We start from the raw sequence: 16,444 nt of genomic DNA, 5'->3' as shown, positions 1-16,444 counted from the left end.
AGCATTACAAACATAAAAGTGCCCCCTGACTGTAACTCCTGCTGCCTTGTTCCAGAAATTACACAATACACATATGATTATAATTTATGATGTACCTGGTTTTCTTTTGGCTACCTCCTTCACTTGGAGTCTCTCTATCTCAGCCAGACAGGGGGGCTCTAAAGGACAAAAAACCCATCTCAAATGGTACATGATCAAAATGTCTCAAATGCCAGAAAAATCTTTGCATAAGCCAATGGCATTATATCTCCTCCATGCAGTAATTAAACAGATATACTAAATTAACTTACTCTCCCGCCAGAAGCAGAGACACCACTCGGCCGTGGACACCTTGCCATCGCGGTACGAGTCGCACGAGTTGAAGAATGGTCTGATACACAGCTCATATTTCTCCAGGTTTATAGCAGCCAGCTCAGAGTGGTCCAGGTAGAGGTCATTACTGGTGTCTAGTTTGGAAAACATCCAGCCAATAGAGTCCTTGCACCCTGCCACCAAGTTCTTCTCAAACACTGCAGCAAGAGAATGTGCATGTGTGAACAACCTACTCAGTTAATATGTGTGTATTGTCATTGGGAGATAAAGTGTGCACTGTTCCTAACCTGAAGCTGTTCCTGATCCCTGTCTGCCAGAGCTGTTCATTTTAGCATTGCCATGAAGAAGCTGGAACCAATCCCTGAGCCTGTCCCCCAAATCTGCCAAGTCCTGACCTGTGCAGCTTTCTATGGAGAAAAGAGGAGAGAGAGAGAGAGAGAGAGAGAGAGAGAGAGAGAGAGAGAGAGAGAGAGAGAGAGAGAGAGAGAGAGAGAGAGAAGAGAGGGAGATTGGGGGAAGAAAATCTATTCAATTTTATTTATATAGCACAATTCACAACAGACAATGTCACAAAGCAGCTTTGCAGAAATCCAGGCATACATATATAGACTCCCAATGAGCAAGCCAGACGCACGAGAGACAAGCAAAAATCAACAAAAGAAGAACTCTTGTCAGGAACCAGACTCAAAATCCATCCTCTTCTGGGCCAAATCAAAGGAGAAAAGGGAGACAGGGGAAAGTAAACAAAAGCAATATGCAGACATATTTGTATTCAACCTTTTTTGAACCGTTCTACGTTCTATAGTATGATTTTCTGGAATTGAAATAGATTTACCAGGGATTATATTGTACATCATGAAATTATGATTTTATTAGCTAATCCATGGATGAAGTCAGTATTGTTCAGTCAGAAAAGGGACACTGACTGTACACTGTACACTGTTTACTGTACACACTGCATTGGTGTGTAATATTTTTAATTCATATTTGTAAAATGTGGATATTTCCCAGCCTAGCATGCAGGATCTAAAACAACAATGTCGCATTTCTTTCATTGTCCCCAGTGGAAATGTATGATTGACAGCAATGAACACAAAAAAATAAAGATCAACACTAATGATTATACTTCTTGTGCATTTGTGCATTTGAGGAAACGTGTATTGTATTCTGCCTCTCAATGCCTTCACAATAAACCATTTGACATCTTTTCCACACATACCATCATGTTGTTTGACTTTGATGATAAGATTTTTAAAACATGTCTCCGGGCATGTGAAGCACAGAATCTCTGAATTGATATGTCTCACAAACAGCATTATGAAGGAGGATATGGGATTTAATGATATAACAGAGAACATGAACACTGACAGATGGAGCTTCAATGCAATCCAAAATATGTTCCAAAAATCGCAATTGTACAAAAGTGTGAAAAATAATGTAATGTTATCAATAAAGCATGCAACATTGCTTTAGTTTGTTCGGTGTCTGTGTGTTTGTGTGTGTGTTGTGTGTGTGTGTGTGTGTGTGTGTGTGTGTGTGTGTGTGTGTGTGTGTGTGTGTGTGTGTGTGTGTGTATTCACCTGGTTTGGATACAGAAAGTGTTTCTGTCTCAGGTTTTGGAACAGGCTCACTAACACATGGACAAGGTCCTGAACACTTAACAGCTAGTGTTTTACCACTCAAACACGCCTGCTGCTCCAGCTTACACTAGAGAGAGGATGGGGAGAGAGGGAGAGAAAGAGGGGGGGGGGAGAGAGAGAGAGAGAGAGAGAGAGAGAGAGAGAGAGAGAGAGAGAGAGAGAGAGAGAGAGAAGGAGAGGAAGAGGGAGAGGGAGAGGAGGGGAACGATTCTAAAAAAAATTATAATTTCATGCACTTTATTGCCAGTCTTTTATAATCATCTCTCTCATTTATATAAAAACACACATGGAAATTATAATTATAACCATACTATATATATTTTCCCAAAAATGTGTTGCACCATGTATAATGCACAAGGCACATTCAATGATATCTGTATATATATATATATTTTAGTGCATATATACAATTAAATGTTTTCCCTTATATAATTGTGTGTGCCTGTGCGCACGTGTATGTGTTTTGAAACGTGCCTGCTGTTAAGTGTGTGGGCGTGAGTGTGAGAGAGCTTTGCTGTAGCTGAATGCAGAGGTTTGATTAATGGCCTTTGGTGATTTGAGTGGCGGATCACTCGCCTGCTGTCGGATTTATTGATTTATGTATTGGTTTTAATTTTGACCTTGTGTGCAAGAGCGATAAAGCAAAACGCAAGCGTCATCTCTTCCGCCTTCACTTCCTCCCTCCCTTTGATTCCACTATCTTTTTTCTCCCAGCTCACCCCCCACCCCCCCCCCCCCCCCACTTCACTTCTCTCTTAACTATAGCCACCCTTATAAATATTTGATTTGTTTCCTCGTTGAGTTTTATGGGAAAATCTGCAATCCTAATGTACCATTTTGTGTGTGTATCTGTGAGTTTAAGGTGTACGTTTGCAAGCGTGTACCTGTGAAGCATAGTTATGTCCGTCAGATCCACACACGGGGTTTGAGGTTGACAGGGAACACGGTTTACAGCTGCTTGCGAGAGGCTTCAGGTCAGGCTGCCTGATCCTAGCATTTACCAGAACAGACAATCAGTGGACTATCCTGTACATTAATACTGATTTGAATGTCAGCCAAGTGGATGATTATAATCATTTAATCTTTTTAGCATATATTTTCATGGTACTGGCAAATCCAGAAAAGCTTGTTAGACTATTATCCTATTAGCACCGATTGCCATAAGCAGATGTACTAAAGTGATAACATTTAATTTCTTGTTCAACAGCTTATAGCTACAAAAATGACCCATAATGTGATCACACTGTTTCAGACTCCATCAAGGGCTAATGGTGCTGAAAGAAAGAACCAAGCAATATCATCTTCCCTCTCTCTCTCTCTCTCTCTCTCTCTCTCTCTCTCTCTCTCTCTCTCTCTCTCTCTCTCTCTCTCTCTCTCTCTCTCTCTCTCTCTCTCACACACACACACACACACACACACACACACACACACACACACACACATTCAAACCCAGATATAGGGGAAAGATAAACAGCCATTGCTACAGAAACAAACTCGACAGGCAATGATGTTTCAGACTATTAGTTTTGGCAATTCAATTGTAGCTTTTTAAAGATGTTCGCCTGCACTCTGTGGCACACTGTGGCGAAAACAAACCTTATGGACACACATAACACAGTCTTCAGCTCACATGTATATTTACTATTCACATGAGAAATGGATATACCTTTACAAAAAGAAAGTACATACATCCAGGCAATCATTATAACAGTAAAAAAAAAAAACTGACCTGCAATTCTATGTTTAATACTCAATGTTTAAAATGTGGTAACCACCCAAGTATCCAGCTTTTTTTTTCATCTATCAGTCTTCAAATCTTCATGTACATAAGCTGTACATGGATACAATCAGGTTAATCGGGCTGCCTATAAAATTTAGTTAGGGGTATAACGTTCACAAAATTCACGGTTCGATACGTACGTTGGTTTTTAACCTTCTTGAAGGTGTGGTTCCCACTGTGAAGCATGGAGAAGAAGGTGTGATGTGTGGGGGTGCTTTGCTCGTGACACTGTTAGCGATTCAGTCAAAATGAAGGGCATACTTAACCAGCATGGCTACCACTGCATTTTGCAGTAACATGCAATCCCATCTTGTTTACACTCAGTGGGACCGTAATTTGTTTTCCAACAGGAAAATGACCCCAAACACACCTCCAGGTTATGTAAAAGCTATCTGTTCAAGAATCAGAGCGATGGAGTGCTGCATCAAATGACCTGGCCTTCCACAATCACCATTCATGAGGCTGACTAATTCCAAACACATTATTTCCTAGTTTTTACTATAAATCTACAATGTACATAAAGCTTGACCAGGCCTCATTGAGTAGATTTTTCTTTTGGCCAATCCAGAATTCAAAATTCACACCAGAATCACAAAGGTTTTAAGCTTGGTTTTTTTAGACTCGTGCTCATTATGATAAATGTCAATCAGCCGTAAAATGGCAAGCGAGTTCACAGAACATTTGCATTTATTGAAAAGTCACAACACTCCTTAAAAAGCAAAGTTTAGAGAGCTGAAAATGACAAAACAATGTCTAAATGCTGAAGGAGCAGCTCAATGCATGGTGTGTAAGCAGCTCAGCCATTGCAGAGTGTCAGCTACCACAGACCACACTTCCTTCAGCTTTTCCTTCTTTTATAAAGTACTATTACGAAGTGAATGGCTACTCTTGTCATACATTTGTGGATTTGTTATCATAAAAAGCTTACAAACATAACCTTTTTGCCAATTATACATTTTAAATCGTATAAATTATACAGGTAGTCGTCGACTTACGACCACGATTGGGACCAACAGACCGGTCGTAACACGATTTGGTCGTAAGTGGAGTAGGCTATATGTACAGTACTGTGAAATGATGCCGGAAGCTGGTACGCACTGCTACGCCGCTAGCCCCGGTGTACGACAGTCGTAACGCTATTTAGTCATAAGTAGAGTAGGCTATATGTACAGTACTGTGAAATTATGCCGGAAGCTGGTAAAAAAATAACGTACGCCGTGGCTAGCGATTGTGGTCGTAAAAAAAAAGTCGAATGGTCAGATGTTGCGTAGTTCACATTAATTGGTTTTCTAGTACACAAATGTAGGAGCTCTTTTGTCAGAGCTAACAATTTTAATGAATAACATTTATTGTGTAAATGCTCCTGTGAATGATTTATAATATCCGGCTTGCTGTATGAGGACCAATGAAGGGAAATCTACTATAAAATTCCAAGACAGACATACAGACAGACAAGTTTCAAAACCAGTGTACAGACAAATCAATTAGAATAAAGTCTAGACTAAGAAAAAAGACAGATATCTACCATAAGTAGTACCGTTAGGCCTGTTTGAGAAAGGCTGTTTGATAAAACAGCTTTCCACAACACTATAAATCCATCAAACACACAGGCTGTATACAGAAAAAAAAGACACATATAACTGTTGACTAATTAATTACAATAGCAGCCAAAGAAGACAGGACAGAAACGGGGATTCTGTTGAAATCATTATCAATTCACCAAAACCCACTTATCTGACCTTATTGCTAATATTTATGATGTTTATAGGGAACAAATATCCTTCCGAATAAATAAAAATATTTTTTATTTTAGATTTTATAGATTTTATGCACCATTATATTACAATTATATATAATCCGCCTTTGTCTTTAAGCTGGTCTTTAAGCTGGTCTTTGAGCTGGTCTTCGAGCTGGTCTTTGAGCTGGTTGTAAATGTTTTGTTTAACACAATTATGTTAAATTAGATTAGCAAAATTGATCCATTTACAGAAATGTTTCATTTAGTATTTTGTGCTCAAAATACTAAATCTCTCTTTTTTATGTCTTTTTAAGCTTTAAAAGCTACACGCCAATTTAATATTGAGCATGCAAGAGTGCTGTTACAGTGAATGTCAGCAAGGCTTTGACTTGGCTGTAGGCAAACTGCCTTAGGTAATTACAGCCTTGTTGATATTCAGCACAACAGCAAGTTTGTGTGATATTGCTTTTATACCACTCTTCAAAAGAAATAAATATTGAGTATCTGACATTTCAGACACAAAATTTGCAAATATTTTCCTAATTTTTGCTCCATCAAGAAAAAAAGCCGCCAGTCAAGACTGACTGCCAGAGTTTTGCAATCTAATGCTTATATAATTACTATATACTATAATTATATATTATATAAACATATACAATAATTCTAGCAAAATTAAAACCAATATTAATAATTGAATACAGAGTGAGACAGCAATTGTGAACATTTCCCAGTTACCTAAAAAGAGCAGAATAGAGTGACCTATATACCTATTTACAATGAAAGTTGTCACAAGGAGGTAACAACAGCTTCATTATTAGTGGAGACATGACACAGAAGCACTCAGAAACTCTCTCTTCCACTGTCTCTGTCGCTCTTTCCAATAACTTTTAAAATGTCTTCCAATAATGTTCTAATATGATTAAGAACAGGCACAATTCTAGGTCTAACAACCTGTACATGAAATAATAAGCAAATGTACCTGTTATTTCTATGTATTCAGCCAGTTTTGCACTGCAAACATGAATAACAACTTTATATTTGTCAGTGCTGCTAAATGACTATGGCAGTAGTGGTATAATCCATGGTTAAATGGTTGCATCACACACCTAGCCATGGATTTTGTTGAAATATTATTTGAAACAAAAAAAACAAACTCGATTGTTTGTATGGCAAATAAAATTGAACAATTTAAATAGTATATAGCCCTAAGCTGATCTAAATATAAATAGAAAATGTGACAGTTAAGGTCATTATTTTTTATTATTTTTTACAGACTAACACACAAACAGTGGATGTACAGTTTTTTTTATGCAAGTTCTATTTTTAAGATATTTATACTATATATTCCAGTGGCGGTTAAGCAACATTGTTTAAATTGGCCTGCCAGTGATAAACACTCCTCTGAAATTAATTGAATTTAGTCCACTGATACCATTTTCTTTCAGGGTTTCTTTGTATTTTCAGGAGGTCAGCATGAATGTGTCACATGACTTGCCTGTGCTCCAGTTTCTTGCGGTTGATGCACATGGGCCTCTGGTAGTTCTGAGACACACACACTTTGTTCCAGCTACATTTCACCTTCTGACATGGGTCCTTGGTTGTGTCCACACCTGCCAGGAAATGAAAATGTAACTTAACTGCTGGTAAATTTACCAGTTTATTTGGTATCCTCCTCAAACCCACAGTTAGACTTAAGTGGATATACAGTATAGTTTTATTCATACAGTTTCAGTAAGAGTTTTATCCTGTTTAGGGTCACAGTACAACACAAGAAAAACTCAAAAACTCTACACAGACATTGATTTGAGCTCTGGATCAAGCAAAGCTGCCCACCACAAAGCTGCCCTATACAGTATAAGCTATGTACTGTAATTTTTTTTTCTACTGCTGATGCCTGTATTGAAAATATCCTTATTAGTATTTATAACAGTAAAAAAAAAGTATTATAAAAATTCACCAAAAATAGGTTTACATCAGATCCCTTTAAAAGCTTTATTTTATGAAGCACAGATCTTAAACAGCATTTTCAGCCAGTCTGAATATGAATAATTCATGACAACAAGAAAAACACCTTGACACAACACGTGAGAGTAAGAGCACGCTAAAAGAACATAAGGTCCATGTGTTGTAAGAGTCTGTTCTAAATGAGTGCTCGAAACACAAGTAAATGAATAGCATCCGAAATCTCACTACACATCGTACGTCGTCAAAACAAAATCATCCCTCTTCTTTTTCCCCCAGCTTTAACCATGTTCTGCATGGTTAAATGTTCTTTTCAACAGCCACCAACATCATTCCTGTGCAGCTTTCTGCTCATCTGATGCTGATGCCTCATGTGAAAACCGCTGGTGGCTTAGTGACGATGGATTGTGTGTTGTTTCTTTTTTCTGTCTGTCACATTCTTCTTTCTCATTGCTGTCACTCTGAGGGTTTAATAGTCCTCAGCCCACTCATTCTGATGGAGCATGGGACTCCATACACTAGTGCACACAGCTCTTATTATTCAACCTGACAGCTCACTCACATGAGCAAAGCTACTAACTGGTTTCTGGGAACTGTGATGCTCAATCTGTGTTCATCTGAAGAAAAAGACAAAACAAATCGTAAAAAGAAAAATACAAAATCAAATTACTCCAACCAAATTTAAAGGCATTTTTAATGGTTCTAATATGTCTGAATGATTAATTTAGTTATACTGTGTTTTATAATTTACTGCAGCCACAGATTTGCTGACATGGTTCAAGTCATTCGGTTCAGTTCATTTTGCATTTCTTTATATAAACACTCATAAAACAGCTTTAGAGGAATTTAGACATTTAGAGAGATTTAGATCTGTAATAAGCAAGCCAGTGGCAAAAGTAGGAAGGAAATATCCCTATAAGGAATATGGGACCTTGAGAGTAAGTAGATTAATTTCCTTTGGGTGGCACTGGCAGGTCGTGCTTTTGAAATCTTTAGTAAATTAATAACGGAAGGTGAGAGGATGCCTGAGGAATTGAGAAGGATTGTTTTTACCTGTTTTTAAAAATAAGGATGTGCAGACCTGCAGTAACTACAGGGGAACAAAGTTGATCAGTCACACCATGAAGTTATGGAAAAGAGTAGTGGAAGCCAGGCTAAGAGAAGAGGTGATCATCTGTTAGAAACAGTATGGGTTCATGCCGAAGAAGAGCATCACAGATGCATTTTTTGCTTTAAGAATGTTGAAGTAAAAGTAAAGAGAAGGTCAGAAGAAGTGGCATTGTGTGTTTGTGGATTTAGAGAAAGCATAAGACAGGGTGACAAAAGAGAGGAGTTGTGGTATTGTGTGAGGAGGTCAGGTGTGTCAGAGAAGTATGTGAGAGTGGTGCTGGACATGTATGGAGGTACACGCTGGAGAGAAAGGGAATGAAAGTCAGTAGGAGTAAGACAAAGTTCATGTGTGAGTGAGAGGACAGTGGAGTGGTGCGTTGCAGGGAGAAGAGGTGGAGAAGCTAAATGGGTTTAGGTACCTGGGCTCAACATTGTAAAGTGCAGAGTGTGTTAGAGAAGTGAAGAAAAGAGTGCAGGCAGGGTGGAGTGGGTGGAGAAGAGTAACAGGAGTGATTTGTGATAGAAGGGTATCTGCAAGAGTGAAAGGGAACGTTTATAAGACTGTGGTGAGACCTGCGATGTTGTAGGGTTTAGAGACAGTGGCATTAACTAAAAGACAGGAGGTGGAGCTGGAGGTAGCAGAGCTGAAGATGTTAAGATTTTCATTGGGCATAAAAGTGGATGGATAGGATTAGAAACGAGTTTATTAGAGGGACAGCACATGAAGGAGGTTTTGGAGACAAGGTGAGGAAGGCGAGCTTGAGATAGTTTGGATATGTGCAGAGAAGGAACATGGGGTATATCGGTAGAAGAATGCTGAGGATGGAGCCACCAGAAAGGAGGAAAAGAGGAAGCCAAGGATGAGCTTTATGGATGTAGTGAGGGACATGCAGGTAGTTGGTTTGAAAGAGGCAGATGTAGAGGAGGGGTATAGAGACGGATAATCCACTGTGACGACCCCTAATGGGAGAAGCCACAAAGAAGAGAGAAGTATTTCAAATTAGCAACTCTATTTTTATTTATTTATTTTTTAACATCAAAAAGCGACATGTATGCTGTGTGCTTTTAGAATATTTCCAAAAAAAAAGACCAAGAACAGCTTTATGGAATGAAACAGCTATGATCATCATTCGTTAAAAATAGGACGGAGACTGTCATACGGTAAATGATCATTCCACCAGACGTCACATCTACAGAATCTTCTGGATGAATGATGTAGGGGCTCCAAAAATATATGCCCAAACTATTTAAATACTGAATGTGACGTATAAGACTCTTATATAACTGTGAGAAAGATATATTCAAATGCAGAGGTCCAGTGAATTCATTACTACATGAAACCAAGTCAAAAGTTATTTTTCAAAGATCCAGTAATAGCAAGGCTGTTGGGGTCATGGTCATGATCTGCTTTTGTGTCGTATACAGTAATGTGTTAAAGGAAAGAATATAAAAGAGTGCAAACTGTCATCATTGCATACAGTATGTGTGTCTTCTTATTACCCTCTTTTTCTGCAAGTTTGAAGTCAATCAGTTGAACTGGAAATCTACTTCCTTGCTTTCCAGATCACCAGACTTGTTACCATGTGGAACTAGTGTTTTTGTAAAAGACTGCAGAAAATTGCTCTGGTGTAATTCGCACTGTCAGGGAGAAAGTCTGATGTCTACTTCCACAATGGTAAATATGTTTGATTTATTGTACCATGGATTAAGAGAGCAGATATGTGTGGTACTCTATTTGTGTTGGCATGCAGCAGCATGTTGCTGAAGCACAGAAAAATTAATATCATAACTTACAAAGTTCCTATAATTTTAACGTTCAATTTATTTTCTTTTAATGTTTTTTAAATCCTATATTTGAGGGAAAAAGGGCAAGTCGTTTGTGTTGTTAAGCCCCTGTAGAGTTAAATGACAGACATGACCAAGGCCCAAAATTTTTTTTTTTTTTTTTTTTTTTTTTGCTCAAATGCCATTGCCAAAAGCTGTTAAAACATTTGTGCCACCTGTCCCTGATGCTTGGGCAAGTCTTTGCCACAGAGGACCAGAAGTCAGTGAATGAAAGATCGATAATCAACCCCAAACACTGGGGTCCATTCCACAGAGGCGCAAAAAAAAAATTATTGGATTGGGTTCATTGAAAATTTCATTCACTGCTAGAAAACCAGACAATAATAACCGATAGATTTTTTTCCTAGATATTGTTTTATTTAAAAGAAAAAAAGGCAGAACAGTCTGTGACAGCGAGGACGTAGCCGAGCGGTTTGTAAAAGGAGGGCTAGGCCGGGGGAGACAAGTGGTAAGTATCACACACCGATTGGGAATGTATCTCTGTTCTCATTTGCAGTTAAGGGCGGGGGGGCTTTTGGGGGGGGGGGGGTTTCTGAAATTTGCATGTTTTACATTCCAACCGACGTAAATCAGACAATTACTCTACTTTCAGCAGAGTTTAGAGACTGTCCCTCTAACACACAAGATGTAAATGAATTGTCTTATGAATGCTGTCTGCACATGTGTGTAAGTGTGTTTGTGTCCATCGAGCCCATGCAACATCAGGGCTAAATGTGTGGCTAAATGTCCACCACAAGAAAAGCCATCCATATTGTGCAGTTTACTGGAATAAAACTTGATTAGTGTTTTTTGACAAAAAACAGAGCAGCTTTGGTTATGAATGCAGTCACACAATAAACACAAATCCCCCATGTGCAGATTTTCTACATCTGGTGGAATGTTGGCAACAGCAACCGCAGTTTAAATCTAGGACTGCTGCGTCTCAGATCATTTCAGTGTTGGCTGAATGCTCGGGGGTTGACAGCCATGCCACACAAGCCTGAATCAGTGGGAATAAAAGCATGTGAACCCTGAGGCAATGGTCCATCACTCTTTTTCTTCGAGACATGGGAGACCTCCCTGTGAAAATGAAAGTAGTAATTACAAATGCCCAACTGCAAGGTTGGGAAGTTCTATGGATAAATTTAAAAGTGTAAGAAAGATGGAAGAATGAGACTGAAGCGTCAACATATTCAAACTAAATCAACGTGATAGTGTTAAGATGGACACATATGCTATATAGACATTGGTTTGTGGACACCTGAACATACGATCGGTATGTGATTTTGAACATCCCTTTCCACATTTAGTCCTCGTTTGCTGTTATAATAACCTTTACCCTTCTGGGAAGATTCTGGAGTGTGTTTGGGGATATTTGTGCTCATTCAGCCACAAGGGCATTAATAAAATCAGGTGCTGATGTAAGTGAGGTGAGCCGGCCTGGGGTGCAGTCAGTATTCATCCCAAAGGAGTTCAATATGGTTGAGGGCAGAGCTTTATAGTAGGCTTCTCAAGATCTACTACAACCATTTATTCAAGGAGCACGCTTTTTGCACAGAGACACTGTCATGCTGGAACAGGTTTGGCTCTCCTAGATTCGTTAAAAAATATTGAATTGACTTGATATATTGAGCCATTTAAAAAAAATAATTATTCAAAAGCAGCGGAGTTATAATTCTTGTAATGATAAACTTCTATGTTTTTCCTGGAAAAAGCTTTAGCTAAAATAATGTAGCCTCAATTAATATGTTTGTGTGGCAGAGTCTCATCACTGTGGTCTACCTATACCTTATCTAGTTTTCAAAAACAATACTAAATCACAAGTTTCGTTTTATTTTTGGAATATAAAAGCCAGCACAATGGACATTAAAAAGTCTATTAACTGTAATGGTCAGGTAAGGTCTAATATACACATAGACACATATCTCCAGCATTATTTTAAGGGAAGTCTATAATGGTGAAACTGTGTTTCTTTTTAACATTTCTTTTCAATATGCTATGTAAAAAAACCAGAATCTGTCTTGGTGAAGTCTTACTCATGTTCAGCCTTAATTCTTAATTCTCTTCTCAGCAAGTGTACTGTAAAAGCCTCACTGATAAGCCAATACCACATTAAATTACCGCAGACTCAGAAACATGTGCAAATGAAAGGACATCCATTCCCGTGGTGTCTCTTCCTTTACAGTAATCCTAAGAAAGGGGAAGTGTTATGCTCAATGGAATGAATAGTGGCTGTGATATCCCTGCATGGTCACCGGCTGCAGGCTGTGTGAATGTATTACATACCGAAATAAAGGGGAAATCGGTCACTTTCCCAATGTATTTATTTTTTATATTTTTCAATTTTATAGCTTAACTCTGTTCTGAAGGTGTTTCCATAGAAACATGACCACGATGGAATTTCAGTGGCAGAATGACATGCTCATTCATTAATGGAGTCAAAAGCTGTTCTACTTTAGCATATGAAATTAGCAGAGAAAGTCATCCTAATCATCTGGATTCTGCTGGTTTTATCTGTTTTTTTCCCCCCTCTTTTCGCTTCTGCTTTCATCATTATCTGTGGTCTTACTGGAGCCGAACAACTGCTGCAGCCAATTAAAACTTCAGATCCTGAGGCACAATGTCAACAAAGAAAATCATAAATAAAAGTATATATAAATATATACTAATACCATATTATATTACATTAATTCACACTGACCACTTTATTTGTATTATTTTAATATGGACAGACAGGCTTATGGATGACCAGATATTTTAACAATAATTTGCGATTCAATCCACAAAAGTGGTTTCCTTGAAAAGCTATTAAACTATTTATCCCTGAGCAGTTTGCATGTTATCAAAATAAATTATGCAAAGTGCAGCCAGCAAAAAAAAAACTGCTTAGAGAAATAAACCCTGCAGTTCTTTTCTTGATCCTCTAGCTCAGAAAATGTACACATGGAGAATTTTACCCACCTATTAACTGATAAGAAACCGTTAATCCTACCTGGATCCTTCATTATAATTAAGACCAATTTTACTTATTTACTTATGTATTGACATTGCTAATGTGAGAAATTTACAAAATTTTAAACCGTTTAAACAAAATAATACATAATGTATAATGATTGCAAAAACTGTCCTGTCTGCATAACATGAACAAGTTGATTTTGTACAAAACTAAGCAGACAAAATTACCTCTTAAGATCTGTAGATCAGCCATGAGATTAAGACCACTTACAGGTGACCAACAATAATTAACTCGTTATGGTGGCAACTGTCAAGTTGTCAGTTAGTCCTTAAAGTTGCTGTGTTGAAAGCAGGCAAAATGAGCAAATGTAAGGATCTGAGCAAATATGACAGATCACAAATCTTGTGGGGTGTACCTGTTGTGCAGTTGTTAGTACCTACCAAAAAGTGGTCCATGTTAAGACGACCAATAATCGGGAAAAAGGGTCATGGGTGCTTGAGCATTGATGCTTTAGGGAAATGATTGCTAGCTTTTCTGGTCCAATCAAACAGAAGAGCTACTGCAGCACAAACAGCTAAAAAACGTAATGCTGGCTATGATAGAAAGTTGTACACCAATAAGTGGTCCAAGTTAGGACAATCAGTGAACCAGCAAGAGGGCATTAAAGGGCAATAATGCTCCATGGCAGTGAACACTAGCTTTTTTGGTTCAATCCCACAAAAGAGCACTATAATATAACACAAACTGCTTCTGCATATGAGGCAGCATAGCCGCACACCAGGCAGTGTACCAATGATGATCCCTTTCCATCACTGAAAGTGCCTATAAGTGTTATGTGCACATCAAAGTTGGACCATGGAGCAGTCAAAGAAGGTTCCCATATCTGATAAATCACATTTCTTTCACATCATGTGGATGGCCAGGTGTTTGTGTGTTGTTCACATGGGGAAGATAGAGTACCAGGATGCAATATGGGGACGAAAGGCGTAGAGACAGAAGGATGGTATAGGTGATGCTTTGCATTTATGTGAATGGCTACTTTGACACATACTACCAAGTACAATCCCTAATGGCAACTGTATTCCGTAATAGCAGTGACCCCTTTTAGCAGAATAATGTGCTATGCCACACTGTAAAATTTGAGTTCAAGGTGTTGACTTGGCCTCCACATTCTCCAGATCTCAGTCTACTAAAGTGTTGATCCATGAAGGCCCTACAACGCAACCTACAAAACCTAAAGGATCTGCTACTAATATCTTGATGCCAGATACCACAGCACATCTTCAGAGGTCTTGTTATGTCCAGGCCAGAACAGGTCAGAACTGTTCTGGCTGTACAAGGGAGGCCTAAACAATATTATGCAGGTAGTCTTGATGTTATGGCTAATTGATGTTAAGCTTTGCTAAAAAAAATCCAAATAACCTTCATTTATAATGGTGAACTTTCAAAACTCAACCATTTAGTAATGTAGGAGTTTGAAAGGTAATCCAGCAGAAACAGATTGCACTCTCAATGATTTCTGTCTTTTAGCTCAGCAGGAGATGGAGGTGACACTTGCACTGCAGAACTGTTCCTTTGAGGCACTGATTAATCATGTACTGCTGAGCTGAGTCACAGATGCATTAGTTATTCTCCCTGATACAAGAACTGAGAGAGACAAGGGTTAAAAGCAAGAGGAAATCTGCTCATCCTCACTGATCTCAACGTGAGTCCACACGTGTTCGGGAAAAGTGAGTTGACTGGCCAATGACTGTAGTTAATATACTAATAATCATTAGCTCTGGTTCTGCCTATAAGTAATTCAGCTCCCTCTGGAGGGAAAATCTGAATTTAATTATAAAAATAAACACCCCAGGTATTCAATTGTAAGTAAATACAATTTGCATTTGGATAGAAGTATTTTGCCAGAAGACAACACTGATGATGGATGTCAGGTCCTAAGCAACATCTGTCGATAAAATCTCGTAAGCAGGAGTCCGAAAATGAGCAAGATGAAGAAACCCGATTAGTTTCTGAGGCATTTTCTTATGCATTTAAAATGCCAAACCACGGCACCAGTTCAGCATATACTTTTTATCAAGTGACACCAAGCCCACATGCTTGTTTTTTGTGCCGTTGCCATTCCATTCTAGGAAGCTCATTCACCAGTCTAACAGCAATAGTGCACTCAGAGCAGTAACATAAAATAAAAAATTAATCTGTTATTCTTGCCTCATCTTTCACAAACATGTCTGGAGTTTCTAAACATTTTTTTTTTTACTTTTTTCTTTAACTAACTAAAAATTAGACCTGCACAATTCCTGGCAGAGTTCCTGATTTGTGTTAATATGCAAATTTAAAGGTGTGATGCAAACGTTGCAACAGTTTTGTTGTTTCAACTAATTTCATCTTAAATTGCACTGTTCACTACTGCCAGTAAAAGTACGTAGTAAATACCCTAGTGTGAATTATTATAATTTTTTTGTTATATTACTACTTATACATATTTGTGTCAATCATAACTCACAGACTATTTGGTCTGTTCTATTTGGGACAGTGTATCCAGTTTACTATTTTAGATTGCATGAGTCTATGTTTCACAGAAATAGAAGACATATCCATTTTACTCAGTACAACATTGCCTTCAATCTTATCTAGAAAGCTGTCTGTTAAAATCCTGTGCCTATTGTGCCTTGAGAGTGTGAGTGGAAAGATAAGCTCGCTATAGCTTTAAATGCTTCTGTCTGGGATCCAATTGAGTGCAAAAGCTTATCTGGGGGAATGGTTGGAAATTAAGCAAATGTTCTGCAGACAGAGTCATGAACTTGAATATAATGGAAGAAAACCAGTACAGAAGGTATGACAACAGTTCACATGAATAGTAGAAGCCAGATAGGAAGTAAGTGCAAAACCTAGCACCAGCAAATTGTTTTTTGTGTGATTGTGCTTCCCAATAATATTCCCTCATTTGTTGTTTTAAGGCTGGAAAGTGCAAACACACACCCTTCAAAAAAATCCTATAAGTATTCAGTTGGTTTGATTTGGTCTGATGAGTGTTTAGGCCATAGCATATGAATTAGTGAGCCCTATTTCCCTGTAAAGGGAAGTCAGGACCATCCCTCAATTGGGACAGAAATGTTTCA

At 38.3% G+C, this 16,444-nt stretch overlaps 1 protein-coding gene across 1 annotated transcript in view; it reads right to left on the bottom strand.

Annotated features, from left to right (window-relative positions):
• LOC310734491 (testican-2) overlaps nt 1-16,444 on the bottom strand; it is a 48,861-nt gene that overhangs the window by 6,240 nt on the left and 26,177 nt on the right. The window contains exons 3-8 of the mRNA XM_083556614.1: nt 6,966-7,080; nt 2,837-2,942; nt 1,893-2,019; nt 600-719; nt 291-509; nt 96-158 (exon numbers count right to left, since the gene is read on the bottom strand). Coding sequence (XP_083412740.1) covers nt 96-158; nt 291-509; nt 600-719; nt 1,893-2,019; nt 2,837-2,942; nt 6,966-7,080 — 750 coding nt within the window. The remainder of the gene's footprint in view (nt 1-95; nt 159-290; nt 510-599; nt 720-1,892; nt 2,020-2,836; nt 2,943-6,965; nt 7,081-16,444) is intronic.

This window comes from Silurus aristotelis (assembly GCF_946808225.1).
Source record: "Silurus aristotelis genome assembly, chromosome: 12".
NCBI classification, from domain to species: domain Eukaryota; kingdom Metazoa; phylum Chordata; class Actinopteri; order Siluriformes; family Siluridae; genus Silurus; species Silurus aristotelis.
The sequence above is the reverse complement of the archived record's forward strand: the minus strand, read 5'-3'. Positions and strand labels throughout refer to the sequence as shown.